This window comes from Mustela lutreola, chromosome 15 (genome assembly GCF_030435805.1).
Source record: "Mustela lutreola isolate mMusLut2 chromosome 15, mMusLut2.pri, whole genome shotgun sequence".
NCBI classification, from domain to species: domain Eukaryota; kingdom Metazoa; phylum Chordata; class Mammalia; order Carnivora; family Mustelidae; genus Mustela; species Mustela lutreola.
This window is the reverse complement of record NC_081304.1, coordinates 11079196-11094884: the sequence shown is the minus strand read 5'-3', so window position 1 is coordinate 11094884 and position 15689 is coordinate 11079196. Positions and strand designations below refer to the sequence as shown.

The window sequence follows — 15689 nt, the reverse complement described above, 5'->3', positions numbered from 1 at the left end:
TATCTGTCTAGGTATACCTCGAAATCAGATAAACACTGCTCGAAGGTTCAAAAAGAGTTATAAATTACAGTCTGAGAAGGGGAAGTGAAATCTCCAAGAAAAACCTTTGACCTTGGCCACACACATTTGTTGCTCCTGTTTGGAAAAATCTTTGAGGACCGAAGATTCACAGACTCTCCTGAAAGCAGTTCCCATGTTACTTTCATGATCTACCTAGGTAGTGTTTGATTACACATATTACTGAAAAAAGTTGTAAGCAGAGTCTGGTCCTCTTCAACCTGACCGTGAGAGAAACCCTTGCTAACTATGGGAAGGTGAAATCTGGGCTTATTGACAGGACCTTTTCAGAACACCTTACAAGCTGGGTGGGTTCAGTACTCAGTGGTAAGCCCATGACTTTGAGCAGGACAGACACAAGGTCTAAAGCTATGGAAGACTATTACTTGAGCAGTGAATAGGTAAATTCAAATAGAACAGGAAATGAGTTGCTGGAGATATCAAAGTTCAGATGTTGGGCACCTAAATACAAGGTTAATTAAAGTGGCTGGTGTCAAACTTCCTGTGGCTAAAACAGAATGTTTTCATAGATGGAAGCTCAAGGCAAATTACTCAGTTTGTATCCTCCCTCAGAAACTAGAAAACTGATAGGAGGTTAATGAAATGAACCATAGAGTAGGTTCTAAAATCAACTAATATTTAATGGAGAATTAGAATTTTTGCTTTAATGATTTACCTTCGTACACATTCTTAATGAAAGGGATTTTTATTTTCTGAACACACCATGACTTGACGTATGTTGTAAGAAATTAACTCAAGATCTTGCAGGAGTGTATAAAAATAATAGTGGATTGGCCATAGATAAAACCCGTATATAAAACCCTATAGTGGTATGGAATATAGATAATTGGCTGACCTCTGACATTCATTTATGCATTTAACAAATAAATTAATTAGTTGCTTATCATGTTCCAGGCCCTATCTCAGGTACAAAATTACTTTGTAGTATTAAAAATATGGTCTCTGTGTGTGAAGAACTCTCTAAGAGGAAGAAATATATTTAGGAAATAATAAAAAAGGAATAGTTACAAACTCTAATAGGTATTCTGGTTTCCAAACTTACAAGATGGTATATAATCTAATCACCTGGGATCCCCACCCCCACCCCGTCCCCAATGCCTCCCCCAGGTATGAAAAAGCTGGTTTGGTAGGTCTAGAGTTGGCTCAGATAATGACTATTTATTACAAGAAATTGGAGTAATTCTAATGTAACCAGTCTGCAATTTTGGCCTGAACTTTGTCCTAATTTTTTCTCCTTTTGTAGTATTTCTAAAAGTACTACTAAGACTTCAACTTCTTTTCCTCTCTATCCCCCTACCCCCTTCCCTCCTTCCTTTCCTTCAGTCCATCTTTTGCTATTTTTGCGCTAGTCTCAGTGCCGCATAAGTTCATTTTTGTCCCATTCTCTTCGAAAAATATTTTGTTAGTTCTGTTTTGCCTTAAAAAATTTGAAACTCTAGGGGAACTTGGCCGGGTTAGTTAGTAGGGCATGTGACTCTTGATCTTGTGGTTGAGAGTTCAAGCCCCATGTTGGGTATAGAGATTATTTAAAAAATTGAAGCTGTAAAAGTGTATTGATTTTTCAAAACCAGGAGCTAGCATGAATCCAAATGGTGATTTATTATTCAGTAGTTTACTCAATAAGAACAAGATCACAGCACTTAGAAGAGTGATCTCCACCAGATCCTTATGGAGGAGAGTCAATATACTTACCACTATAAAGGTACTTCTGTCAGTTTGGATATGTGCTGATGGTATAATCATTCCAAGTAGTGCATTACTAATAATATCCATAAGAACTGGGAAGCAATTTAGTCTTTTGGTATTACATGCTAATGAAAAACTGTAATTCTAAAATAAAAAAAGAAAGGTTATAAATTCTTAAAGATTTTTTTTTTTTTCTGAAGAGGTCAAAATTCAATTTATTTTCTTTAAGATTTTATTTATTTATTTGACAGACAGTGAGAGAGGGAACACAAACGGGGAGTGGGTGAGGGAGAAGCAGGCTCCTGTCGAGCAGGGAGCCTGATGTGGGACTCGATCCCAGGACCCTGGAATCCCAGCCTGAGCTGAAGGAAGATGCTTAAAAATTGAACCATCCAGGTGCCCCAAAATTCAATATTTTAACAAGAAGATCATGTTTTTAAAATGATGTCAAATAAAGCAAAAAACACACACTGTGTAAGGAAAACAAAACATATTCGTAGGCTGTATCTTATTTTCAAGACACCAGATGTCTGGCTTAAGGCTAGAATCAATTATTACTGTTAAAGAATAAAACAGGGGTGCCTGGGTGGCTCAGTGGGTTAAAGCTTCTGCCTTCGGTTCAGGTCATGATCCCAGTGTCCTGGGATAGAGCCCCGCATTGGCCTCTCTGCTTAGCAGGGAGCCTGCTCTACCTGCTCCCCCGCCCCCCCGCCTGCCTCTCTGCCTACTTGTGATCTCTGTCTGTCAAATAAATAAATAAATAACATCTTTAAAAGAATAAAACAGAGGTTTCACAATATATGTATAGTAAAATCACTGAGAGGAAATCTGAGATCTTTGGACTCAAATATGCACTTGACAGTGGGTATTATATAGTATTTATTTTGCTAATACATGTCATTTGTATTGGTAGACAATGACTGAGGTATGAATTATTCATCATATTAATGACTGCCACTCATTAAGTAATAAAAGCAGTATTTGCTTTTCATTTTATTTCCTAAAGGGGAGAACTGAGTACACTGGTATTATATTAGCTTTTCCACACCTTTGGGAAACATTATGAAACAGAAACCAGCATACCTCTGTATTACCAGATACAATGATGGCTCCATTATAAGACAGGTCATCGACGCCAGTTTTGGTTCCAGATACATCCACTTCCAAAGCTATGTTCTGATGCTCCACAGAATGTATAAAGTCATCAATGCTTGCCCCTGAGTTGTAGATAGGTATATCACAAAACTTAGAAAATCAATATCAGGTTGTATAGTAAAATTATAATTAATGTCATTATGTGATCCTTACTGTAATATGGTCAGGATATTTTTCTACATCAGAACATACTTGCTACTTTGAATTAAGTCTATTCACTTGTCATTCAATTTACTTTATATTTATTTGCTTCTGATTACTGCTAATGTGAAAGGTGAAAGTCTTTTTTACCACCATATGGCATTTAGAATAGATGTTTTCCCCTAGAATATTGCATTGAATGGCCATAACAATTCAAGTTTTAGTGACACAGATAATCTCCAGTAATTAACAACCAAGATGGCTGAATCTCATTTTACTACTGCTACCTTATTAACTGACTTTCAAAATGTGTCTTGAATTGGGAAGATAGCTTGTTGGATGAAGGCATGGAGAGGTTTGTGGACTTCCCCTAGAAAGGCAACCATAACTTGTGAAAATCACTAAAAATCCAATAAGTTAAAATCTCCTGACTGCCGGGCGCCTGGGTGGCTCAGTGGGTTAAGCCGCTGCCTTCGGGTCAGGTCATGATCTCAGGGTCCTGGGATCGAGTCCCGCATCTGGCTCTCTGCTCAGCAGGGAGCCTGCTTCCTCCTCTCTCTCTCTGCCTGCCTCTCTGCCTACTTGTAATCTCTCTCTCTGTCAAATAAATAAAATCTTTAAAAAAAAAATCTCCTGACTGCTTTAAGGGCATACAGAAAATGAAAAAAGAAAAAAACCTCCACATTTATTTAAGATAATCTAATAAATCTGGGTAAGAACACTAAGATAATGGCACTTGAGTAAAAAAACCTACACCTTCATTCCCTGTCATTGATTAGTATGACAGAAGATCCCCTCTGACTGGATCTAGTCAAGAACTTGTGCCTAGGATAGAGCTTCCAACTTATGAGTAGGGGGTGGTTGGACGAAGAGAACTCCAGACCTCTCACTGCCTGGGATGGAGTTTCTGCAACATGGGACTGGAAGGAATGAGAAAGGTTGGTGTCCAGACCCTCCTAGGAAGATAACTGGATAGCTATTGAAGTTGCATTCCTTCCTCACACCATACAAAAAAATTAACTCAAAATGGATCAGAGACCTACATGTAAGAACTAAGAGTATAAAAACCTTAGAGGGAAATATAGAAGTAAATCTTTGTGATCTTGGGTTAGGTAAAGCTTACTTAGATATGACACCAAAAGCACAAGCAAGGGAAAAAAAAACAAGTTACACCTCATAAAAATTAAAACATTATGTTTCAATGGACACCAATGAGAAAATGCAAAGGCAATCTACAGGGTGAGGTGAAATATTTGCAAAATATTTGCCATTGATTCTTATTATTCATGGTACATATATTCTCTAACATCACCACAAACATGGAATTAGTGAATTCTCAATTATTGCTCTGAAGAGAAACACAAGGTTCAGTTCCTGTGAGCTTCTGGTCACAACAGTTTCTTTGATCAATCAATATATCACCATATTTTTATGTTTTGGTGTATATATTGTTGATTCATTAACATTGATCTCACAGCCAATGGAGCTATAACTCATGCCTGAACAAAGTTTATTTGACACATATATTTTCTCTGCAAGTTACCTCACAGCCTTCCCTACTTAGGGACACTGGAAAGCACCTCGACCCTACTCTTGGGGGTCATTTTCAACAGCAAAATCACCCAAAAAAGCAAGAAAGTGTGAAAAACATTGCCCTAAATGGACTATAGAAAGGATATTTATGTATAGTGTGAGACCTGAAAGAACAAGGCAGACCATCATCTTGTTTACCTCAGCTAGAAATTGTGCATCAGGCGACTCCAATTTTTCATTTCTCTGAGCATGTCTGTGACTTACTATGAAAGAGCCAAGAGTATTGGTTTTGGGGTCACAAATAAATTTTCCTGACTAGATAGGTTTGCAAATACAGAATCTGTGAATAGTGAGGATCTATTGCATCTAAGAAGAGACATGTATCTAGAATATATAAAGAACACTTAGGATTCAATAAAAAGGACATACAACCCATATTTTAAAAGACATTTCTCCAAAGATAGATATACAATGGTCAGTAATGAAAAGACGTACATGAAAAGATGCCTAAGGTCACTAGTTACTAGCAAAATGCAAATCTAACCACAAGATACTACTTGATTCACACTAAAAGGGGTATGACCAAAAAAGGAAATAACAAATTTGGGTGAAAATATGCAGAAACTGGAGTTTTCACAAACTTTTAGCATAACAATAAATTGGGATAGTCACTTTAAAAGAGTTTAGCTGTTCCTCAAAAGGCTAAATACTGTCACCATATGACCCCTGGGTTTTATACCCCAAGGAGATGAAAAAAAAAGTATGTACATACAAAAACTTGGACTTTTATAGCAGCAATATTCATAATAGCCAGTTATTGGAGGAATATACCATCAACTGATGAATAATAAATAAAATGTAGCACAGTCCCAGGAAAGAATATTATTCCACAATTAAAAAATTAAATATTAAAACATGCTACAACATAGATGAACCTTGAAAACATCATACTACGTGAAAGAGGTCAGTCATAAAAGAACCTACATTGCATAATTCTACTTATGTTAAATGTCCAAAGTAGCAGATCCATGGAAACAAAAAGAAAACTTGTGCTTTCTCTGAGCAGGGGACAAGTGAATGGGAGTGAGTACTTAGTGAGTATGAAATTTCTTTTTTGAGATGAAAATGTCATAAAATAAGTTGTAACGATGGTCACACAATTCTGTGAAATACACTCAAACCCACTGAATTGTAAGCATTTCATTTTGCACACAGCCACCAAAAAATTTATTTCTCCTCAGCAAATCCTTCCCTAGTTCCTTCTCCATTTTGGGCTTGTACTCATCACCCTCAAGACTCATGAGTGGTTTTATGCTGAAGAAGCCCAAAGCTCGTTTTTTTCTCTCACATTTTATGTTTTCTAAGTAATGCTCGTAACAGGGAATGTGTTTAGGAATGGAGTACACACCCCATCATTACCTGTTGTATTGATGATCAGTAATTGAGTGAGAGGATCGTGTGGTGATTGTCCAGGAGCAAGGAAGTATAAATGCGGAGAAAGCTCCCAAGTGTAGCTCATTTCATCTATTCTGTTGTGGATAGTCCTCAAAAGAAGGGGGCAAATTCCAACTCCTAGAATCAAGAGCCTACCCAGGAGAAAAGGGCCAGCGTGAATGCACAGTCATTTCTGAACCTTTCAGAACTGAGTGGATGATGATGTGATGAGATCAAGAGATTATGAAAATTATGGAATTAATTCTAGTAGAGTATAGAGAAGTAGTTTCTAGTTTTAACTTGCTAGCAACCATGTTTGTAATCCTCATGGCTTTGTGGAGGTCTTGGGGCTTATTTATTCTCAGTAAAAAGAAGATAAAAATGGTTTCCAGGTTTCCGTCTGGCAAATACCTTATGATTGTAGAAACAATTCAGTGACTTTTAAAAGAGACAATGGTAGAAATTAAGAAGAAGAAAAAGATGCAGATTTTGAAAAGGCTCCTATATAAGGAAAACAAAATATTTTAGACTCTCTGATTCATTTCTTGAGTTTCTGCCCCTTTCCCACCTCTGGATTAAAGATGACAAAATGGACACTTATCCTTGGTTCCTTCTCTTCTTACTCTTAGGCTATGGCTTATCCCACACAGTTTCAAGGGTCAGGTGTCCTTGAACTGTGCCTGCAGATTCGTCTTCTCTCCTGAGACTCCAGTTCTTTGCTCTCCCTTCCTGCTAGTTAATCCATCAATGCTCTGGACTCCATTTTCTTCACAGCTACTCCTCTTCAGATAGTCCCTATTGCTGTCAGTGACAGCAGGATTTCTTTAGTCACCGAGCTCAAATTTTCAATTATTCTTTATTCTCTTGTAGTCACCATTTCAAGGAAGTTGAAAAAAAATTTTTTTTTTTTAGTTTGAGAGAGAGAGACAGAGAGAGGGCATGAGTCTGGTGGGGAGGAGTAGAGGGAGAGAGAGAGAGAATCCCCAAGCAGACTCCCTGCTGAACACAGAGCCCAGCACAGGACTTGATCTCTCGACCCTGAGAGCATGACCTAAGCCAAAACCAAGAGTCAGATGCTTTACCAAGTGAGCCACCCAGTTACCCCTCGGTTGAAAATTTTTATCATTCCATCCTTATACCTTGCTTCAAAACTTTTCTCTGTTCCTAATTTCTTGTTTTACAATGTTACCGCTTGTTTGAATTCTTGCTAAATGCCCAGCATCTCTCCAGACGTTGTTATACAAGGTTGCAAGATAAATAATAAAGGTTTTTCTTAAATCATGCTCTCTCCTTTTCATAGACTCTTAATGAATCCCATTACTTTCTTATTTATGAGTATTTATGGAGACTCTATTATGTGCTAACAAGTGTCCTATCTTTTTGATGCTTCATCAAAGTATTCATAGACGAGGTACTGATTGGTAGCCAAAGTGCCACAGACACAAGTGAGCCAGTGAGAGGGGATGTGATTCAGAGGAGCGGGGATAGTGGCCAGTGTGCACACAGGAAGTACGGGGGAATGAGGGACGCCTGGATGGCTCCGTCAGTTAGGCATCTGCCTTCAGCTCAGGTCATGATCCCAGTGTCCTAGAATTGAGTCCCACATCAGGCTCCTTGCTAAGTGGGGAGCTTGCTTCTCCCTCTGGCTGTCACTCCCCCTGCTCATGCTCTGTCACTTAGATATATAAACAAATAAAAGAAGTATAGGGGGTGCTTAGGTGGCTCAGTTGGTTAAGCGTCTGTCTTTGGCTCAGGTCATGATCTCAGGATCCTGGGATCAAGCCCCGCATCGGGCTCTCTGCTCAGCAGGGAGCCTGCTCCCCCACCCCTGCCTGCCTCTCTGCCTACTTGTGATCTCTGTCTGTCAAATAAATAAAATCTTTAAAAAAAAGAAAGGAAGCATGGAGAGTGAACTAGCAACACTTAGAAGAGCTGGTGGGAAGTCATGACATTTAGGTAAGACCAAGTGGAACCCAGTGGGAGCATCAGGACATCCAGGGAAGTGTCAGGAGCATTACTGTACAATACTCAAAATAATACTCTCTCTCTGCCTGCCTCTCTGCCTACTTGTGATCTCTGTCTGTCAAATAAATAAATAAAATCTTTTAAAAAAAAGAAAGGAAGCATGGAGAGTGAACTAGCAACACTTAGGAGAGCTGGTGGGAAGTCATGACATTTAGGTAAGACCAAGTGGAACCCAGTGGGAGCATCAGGACATCCAGGGAAGTGTCAGGAGCATTACTGTACAATACTCAAAATAAGGCATGGGCATATGGATATGCTGGGGAGGGGTGCAGGACATAAATTTGCATCCCATTGTTTCAGTCACCTACCCAGTGGAAAATTTGAAAGAGATGGAATAACACAGGAAAACTACATTACTTGAACTTTTTCCTGAAAATTCACTTCAAAAACGTGACAAATTTCCCCTGCTAGACTGCCAATGATAACCACCAAAACCATTAACCAAACTGGGGTATTATTCTTTATCCAGTTTTGTAGGTGCAGATATTTATTTTATTTTTTCATTATCTTCTCTTGATTTTACATCTCAGATTTGTTTTTTAATGTATTGATTGGGAAAAAAAAAAGAAAAGAAAAACCATCTGTGGCCCTCTGACACTCACAGAGATAAGAGAGCTTTCCTTTCATGCTTTAAGTTCAAGAAGTGAACACGTGCAATCATGCAGATTTGCTGTTTCCAGAGAGCCAGGCCCCCTATGGTCTTTGTCGTCTCATTGAGTGAGCTGAGAACTTGTTCCATCTCAACAAGCCTCTCTGTGTCTCCAGTTCTTTCTGCCTGTGCTTCTCCCAACGTGGCCATATCTACAAAATACAAAAAAAAAAAAAAAAAGCAATTCACAAAATCCCACTTCAGATGGACCTTCTGGAGCTTCCTGGAGGAGATGTTTTAGCAACGATATCACAATCTTCTGTGAAACTGTAGTTTTATGTGGAGCTATTGGCTGCTGCTATGAGCTAGAAACATCAATAAAGTTTCATGTCTTGAACAAAAGTAGAAAGGGGATCTTAGATCATATGGATACAGACAGTACATTAAAGAGGTTATGACAAATATGCATGATCACATCATGCCCCCGAGGTGCCCCAGAGACGGTCACCTCTCTTCCCAAGAGAATAATACCTGCTATTTTTAACCTATTAGATAAATGAAAGCACAAAGAAAGCAAAATAATAATAAAAATTTTCATAAAGGGAAGAGCCATCCTTAGAGGAGATGATACATATGGGTGTTCTCATGTTAGGGGCATGGTAGAAGAAGAAAAAAACAACTTCAGATTTGAATGAGGAGAGAGCATTAAACAAACTCTTCTGGTCATATGTGGCCTGGTACCCAAGTCACAAACTGAGTTCACACCTTTTACCAATTCTTTCCCATGAGAATTTCACCAAATACTTAGGAACAAAGGCCGAAGATTGTAAAGAAAAGCTAAGAAAGATACATATCAGGTCCATAGCGTCTTGGGCAAGATATCATCAAGGTACATGGGGCTTTCCTTTGTAAAGGAAATCCAGTAGGGGCTGGCTACCAGACAAATGAGTGGAGAAAGACAGACTAAGAGAGACTAGATCTTGGCTGGATACAGGCATTGACAGACTAATTTAGAGTATGGGGTGGTGAGGAGGAGTGATCTCACAAGACATGGTGAGCCATGGTTAAGACTGGAGAGTCAGGTTACCTCCCAGGAGTAGAGAAACTGAAACTCCCCCAAAAACCAAATAAACAAAAAAATGATAGCAAGTTGAAAATCAGGGAGATATCTGCTATTGTTGAGAAATTAGGCAGTCGGCTTGTATCCCATAGAGAGAGCTCCAGAATTTTGCCTGTGCTGGAATATGATTTTAATATCAATAAAAGTATCTTGGAAATCCACACATATTTGTACATATTTGTATATTGAATGACACATTTAGAAATCAAGTATTACAATACTCTGTCATCAAATAGGGTGTATAATGAAAAGTGTAAACTTATTTAAAATAACCAACTGGGAATTTTTGGTTTAAATGTATAATAACCGATTTTAAAAATTGACTGAAAAAATAAAAGCTCTTCAACAGATGAACGGACAAAAAAAGATGTGGTTCATATATACAATGGGATGTTATTCAGCCTTCAGAAAGAATGAATATCTACCATTTATATCGACATGGATGGAACTGGAGGGGATTATGCTAAGTCAAATAAGTCAAGCAGAGAAACAATTATGTGGTTTCATTCATATATGAACTATAAGGAATGGCACAGAGAACCATAGGCAAAGGAACGGAAAACTGAAGGGGGAGAAATTAGAGAGGGAGATGGACCGTGAGAGACTATGGACTCTGGGAAACAGACTGAAGGTTTCAGAAGGGAGGAGGGGTGGGGGGATGGAGTCACCGGGTGATAGGCACTAAGGAGGGCACATTTTGTGATGAACATTGGGTGTTACATGCAACTAGTGAATCATTGAACACTACATCAAAAACTAATGATGTACTATACAGTGGCTAACTTGACATAATAAAATGAGTGAAAAAAAAATAAAAGCTCAACAAATACCTCCTGGTGGAGGAAAGAAATCAGTGAACGTGACAAAAGATAAATTGAGATTATTAAGTTTGAAGAACAGAAGGAAAAAACAATGAAAATAAAATGAAGTCCCAGAAAAATGTGAGACATTATTAAGCATAGTAACATACACTACCACGTACATTAATGGAAGTTCCAGAAGGAGAGTTGAGAGAGAAAGGGTCAGAAAGTATCGTTGAAAAATTAATGGCTAAAAACTTCTCACATTTGTTGAAAAACACAAACCACACATACAAAAAAGCTCACCAAACTCCCAGCAGGATAAATGCAAAGAGATCAACATCTAAAGATATCAGGGTCAAGCTGTCAGACGCCAAAACAGAATCTGGAAAGCAGCAGGAGAAAAACAACACATCACACACAAGAGATTGTCAATAAGATCTAAAGCTGACTTCTCATCAGAAATCAGGGAGGTCAAACAGACACAATGAAAAAGTGCCCCACATCACTCAGCATCAGGGAAATACAAATCAAAGCCACAATGAGATACTACCACACACCAGTCAGAATGGCTAAAATTGACAAGTCAGGAAACAACAGATGTTGGTGAGGATGTGAAGAAAGGGGAACCCTCCTACACTGTCGGTGGAAATGCAAGCTGGTGCAGCCACTCTGGAAAACAGCATGGAGGTTCCTCAAAAACCTGAAAAATAGAGCTACCCAAAACCCAGCAATTGCACTACCGGGTATTTACCCTAAAGATAGAAACGTAGTGATCCGAAGGGGCACATGCACCTGAATGTTTCTAGCACCAATGTCCACAGTAGCCAAACTATGGAAAGAACCTAGATGTCAATCAACAGATGAATGGATAAAGGAGGTGTATACACACACACACACACACACACACACACACACACACAATGGAATACTATGCAGCCATCAAAAGAAATGATATTTTGCCATTTGCAACAATGTGGATGGAACTAGAGGGTATTAAGCTGAGTGAATAAGTCAATCAGAGAAAGACAATTATCATATGGTATCACTGATATGAGGAATTGGAGGGGCAGGGCGGGGGGTTGTGGGAGCTACGGAAGGAAAAAATGAAACAAGATGGGATTGGGAGGGAGACAAACCATAAGAGACTCTTAATCTCACAAAACAAACTGAGGGTTTCTGGGTGGCAGGAGGAGTAGGGACAGGGTGGCTGGGTTATGGACATTGGGAGGGTATGTGCTATGGTCAGTGCTGTGAAATGTGTAATCCTGATGATTCACAGACCTGTACCCCTGGGGCAAATAATACATTATATGTTAACAAAAAAATTAAATTAAATTAAATAATTAAAAAAAAAGAAACTGGGGAGACCAGCAGGCAATGAAAGGATGTAATCAGAATGCTGGAAGAGAGAGACTGAAAATCAATGTTTTGTCTGAAATTGTTCTTGGGAAGCAGGATGAAGGCAGGGAGCCCTGTTTAGAAGAAAATGAGTCACCTCTAATAACAAGGCAACACTGACAGGAAAGGTAACAGAAGTCACAGGGATGCATTTTGGCTTTACTCATCCCTGTCCAGGAAAGGACTTGTGTCTTATGGAAATCTAGACTGCATTGTTATAAATTGTGTTATGTGATCACTCTCATGCACTTTGCTTACCCGATTCATCAATAGCTGATTTCCCTTCCAGTTTCAGGAACACTTCATTCAAGGTTGTCATGGAAACACCATAATTCTCAATTCCCAGATCAGAACATCTATCCAGATCATTGTAAAGTGCTGCAGAACACAGACAACAGAAAATCAAAACAACAAAGATCACAAGTGAGCTGAGGACCACTTTTCAAACTAAAAGGCACAAATATATGAAAAGTATGAAGTCATACTTGTGATAGGTCAGACATTTTAAAACTCACATTTCCTAATAAGGAACCTTGTTCTTCAAATTCCGTACATTATTTGTAATTGTATATTGTGTTATAGCCCATATACTAATTAACCCGAATTAACTGAAGACTCTTTTCCAGAACCATCCGTGTGTGTGTGTCTGTTTAAAGATTTTATTTATTTATTTGACAGAGAGAGATCACAAGTAGGCAGCGAGGCAGGCAGAGAGAAATAGAGATAGAGAGAGAGAGAGGAGGAAGCAGGGTCCCCACTGAGCAGAGCCTGATGTGGGACTCGATCCCAGAACCCTGGGATCATGACCTGAGCTGAAGGCAGTGGCTTTAACCCACTGAGCCACTCAGGTGTCCCAAAGAACCATTTGTGTTTTAACCAGCTGAAGGAAAAGAACTAATTTTTTTGAGAATTAGTTGGATGGTGCAGGAGCTTTTTTCAGTTCCAAAAATCTCTGTTAAAGGAAGGACACAAATTATAAATCATATTTTTTAATTTTCAGCTTTTGACTGTGGAAGAAAAAATTCACAAGATCTCACAGAGAAACACAGCCGACTTAGGGTATCTTGGAATGGTAGGGAAGGGGCAATCAGTCTCCCGCAAGCAATTCTGTATCTACTCATTCCTCAGTTTGATCACCAAAAATACTTCGGGTATTCTTACAACAATAAACAATGTCCCTGCCTACATATATCAGAATGATAACAGCTAATTCAACAAAGCTTGAATAAAAAGCTAATTTTAAATCTTAATATGATTACATACATCCTGAGGATTCCACCTGCAGCTTCTCGTTGGGCAAAAGGATTAATTAAAGGCTTTCCATCCTGGCGAGAGCAAGATAGACAGAAAAGCAGAGAAGCAGCAAGATTCAAACTGCTAGTGAACATTATGTGTCATTCTCCATTCCACCTAAAATCTTACAAGCCTCCTCTAAATTAGAACTAGTATGAGAACAGATTAATTAAGGTTCAATTAACATTTTCCCTATGGCTCTAAGGAACGCTTGTGCTGTCACCATAAAATGGACATTTGAATGACTTTGTGGGGTAATTTATGTGTCTGTTAACCACACATATGGCCCAGCTAATTGCTTCAACCACCCAGTGCAGCCCTCCTTGTGCTCCATGACCAGGGAGTAAATCTTCTGAATAACATACATAATAAGTTAACTTTTTCTTTCTTTTTTAATTAAACTTTTTTTTGGAGATTATTTTATTTTATTTTATTTTATTTTTAGAAAGAGAGAGAGAGAGTGCAAGCAGGGAGAAGGGCAGAGGGAGAGAGTGAGAGAATCCCAAGCAGACCCCCCCATCCGGCCCAGAGCTCAACATGGGTCTTGATTTCATGACCTTGAGATCATGACCTGAACCAAAATCAAGAGTTGGATGCTTACCCAACACTGCCCAGGTGTCCCCTGAGATAATTTTAGATTCACATGTGGTTATAAAAAATAATAAAGAGGGGGCGCCTGGGTGGCTCAGTGGGTTAAAACCTCTGCCTTCAGCTCAGGTCATGATCCCAGGGTCCTGGGATTGAGCCCCGCATGGGGCTTTCTGCTCAGCGGGGAGCCTTCTTCCTCCTCTCTCTCTGCCTGCCTCTCTGCCTGCTTGTGATCTCTGTCTGTCAAATAAATAAATAAAATCTTAAAAAAATAATAGAGCGATCTGTACACTTCACTCAGTTTCCCCCAATGGTAATATCTTAAAAAGCCACTATAGGTTTGTCTCCCTCCCAATCCCATCTTGTTTCATTTATTCTCAAACCATAAGTGACTCTTAATCTCACAAAACAAACTGAGGGTTGCCGGGGGGAGGGGGTTGGGGAGAAGGGGGTGGGATTATGGACATTGGGGAGGGTATGTGCTTTGGTGAGTGCTGTGAAGTGTGTAAACCTGGTGATTCACAGACCTGGGGATAAAAATATATGTATATAAAAAATATATGTTTATAAAAAATAAAAAATTAAAAAAAAAAAAAATTTTAAAAAAAAAAAAATAAAAAAAAAAAAAAAAGCCACTATAGGATATCACACCCATGCTACTGATATTAATACAATCAAGAAACATAACATTTCCCTCACCACAAAGATCATGCTACTCATAGACAGCACACCCATCACTCCTGATCCCATCTTCTCCCAACCTATGACTGCTATTAATCTGCCCTCCATTTCTAGAATTCTGTTATTTCAAGAATGTTATATAAATTGAGCCCTACAGTATACAATATTTTAGAATTGGCTATGTCCACTGAGAATAGTTCCCTGACTATTCCTCAAGGTTGTTGCATATGGCAGTCAGTAGCCTGTTCCTTTTTATTGTTGAGTGGTATTACATGTCATGAATGTACCACAATTTAATCATTTACTTGTTAAAGGGCATCTGGATCCTTTCAGCTGTTGTCTACTCCAAATAAGGCTGCTACAAACATTCATATACCAGTTTTTGTGTAAATATATTTTCATCTCTCTAGGATAAATATCCAGTAGTGAAATGATTTGGCTGTATGGGAGTTGAGGGTTTAGTGTTTCAAAGGAATGGCAAACTTTTCCCAGAGTGGCTGTGCCATTTTCCACTGCCATCATCAAGGTAGGAGTGATCCATTTTGTCCACATCTTAGCCAGCATTGGATATAATCACTGTGTAAAAAAAAAGTTTTTAGCCATTCTGCTAAGTATGTAATGCAACCTCATAATGGTTTTAATTTGCAGTTCCCTGCTGACATATGATACTGGACACCTTTTCATGTGTGTCTGCCACCTGCACATCTTCAGTGAACTGTCTGTTCTTATCTTTTGCCCATTTTCCAGTTGGGTTGTCTGTTTTTTACAGTTGAGTTTTCAGAGTTCTCTATGTGTTCAGATACCAGTCTTCTGTGAGATACATACTTTGTGAATACTTTCTCCCAGTCTATAGCTCATTCTATCATCTCCTTAACAGGATCTTTCACAAAGCAATTTTTAAATTTTGATGGAGGAAAACTTATAATTTTTTTTCCTTTCATAAACTATGAATTTGGTGTCCAGTCTAAAAACTCTGTCTATAGTAGAACCTGCAGATTTTCTCTTATTCATTTAAAAAAAATTATGGTTTTACATTTTATATGTAAGTCCATGATTTACATTATGTTAATTTCTATATGAGGTGGGAGATTTAGGTAAAGGTTTACTTTTATGCCTGTGGATCTACTTACTCCATTTGTTGGAAAGGTTATCCTTCATCCATTAA

General features: G+C 38.6%; 1 protein-coding gene across 4 annotated transcripts in view; it reads right to left on the bottom strand.

Annotated features, from left to right (window-relative positions):
• The window catches only part of LOC131815695 (ABC-type organic anion transporter ABCA8-like), an 82267-nt gene that overhangs the window by 28541 nt on the left and 38037 nt on the right, over positions 1-15689 (bottom strand). For all 4 annotated transcript variants that reach the window (XR_009347818.1, XM_059147526.1, XM_059147527.1 and 1 more), the window contains 5 exons: positions 12221-12340; positions 8655-8853; positions 6013-6179; positions 2848-2981; positions 1771-1908 (listed from right to left, as the gene is read on the bottom strand). Coding sequence is in view for 3 of the 4 variants with exons in the window: in XM_059147526.1 (XP_059003509.1) it covers positions 1771-1908; positions 2848-2981; positions 6013-6179; positions 8655-8853; positions 12221-12340 (758 nt within the window). In the remaining variant the exon portion in view is untranslated. The remainder of the gene's footprint in view (positions 1-1770; positions 1909-2847; positions 2982-6012; positions 6180-8654; positions 8854-12220; positions 12341-15689) is intronic.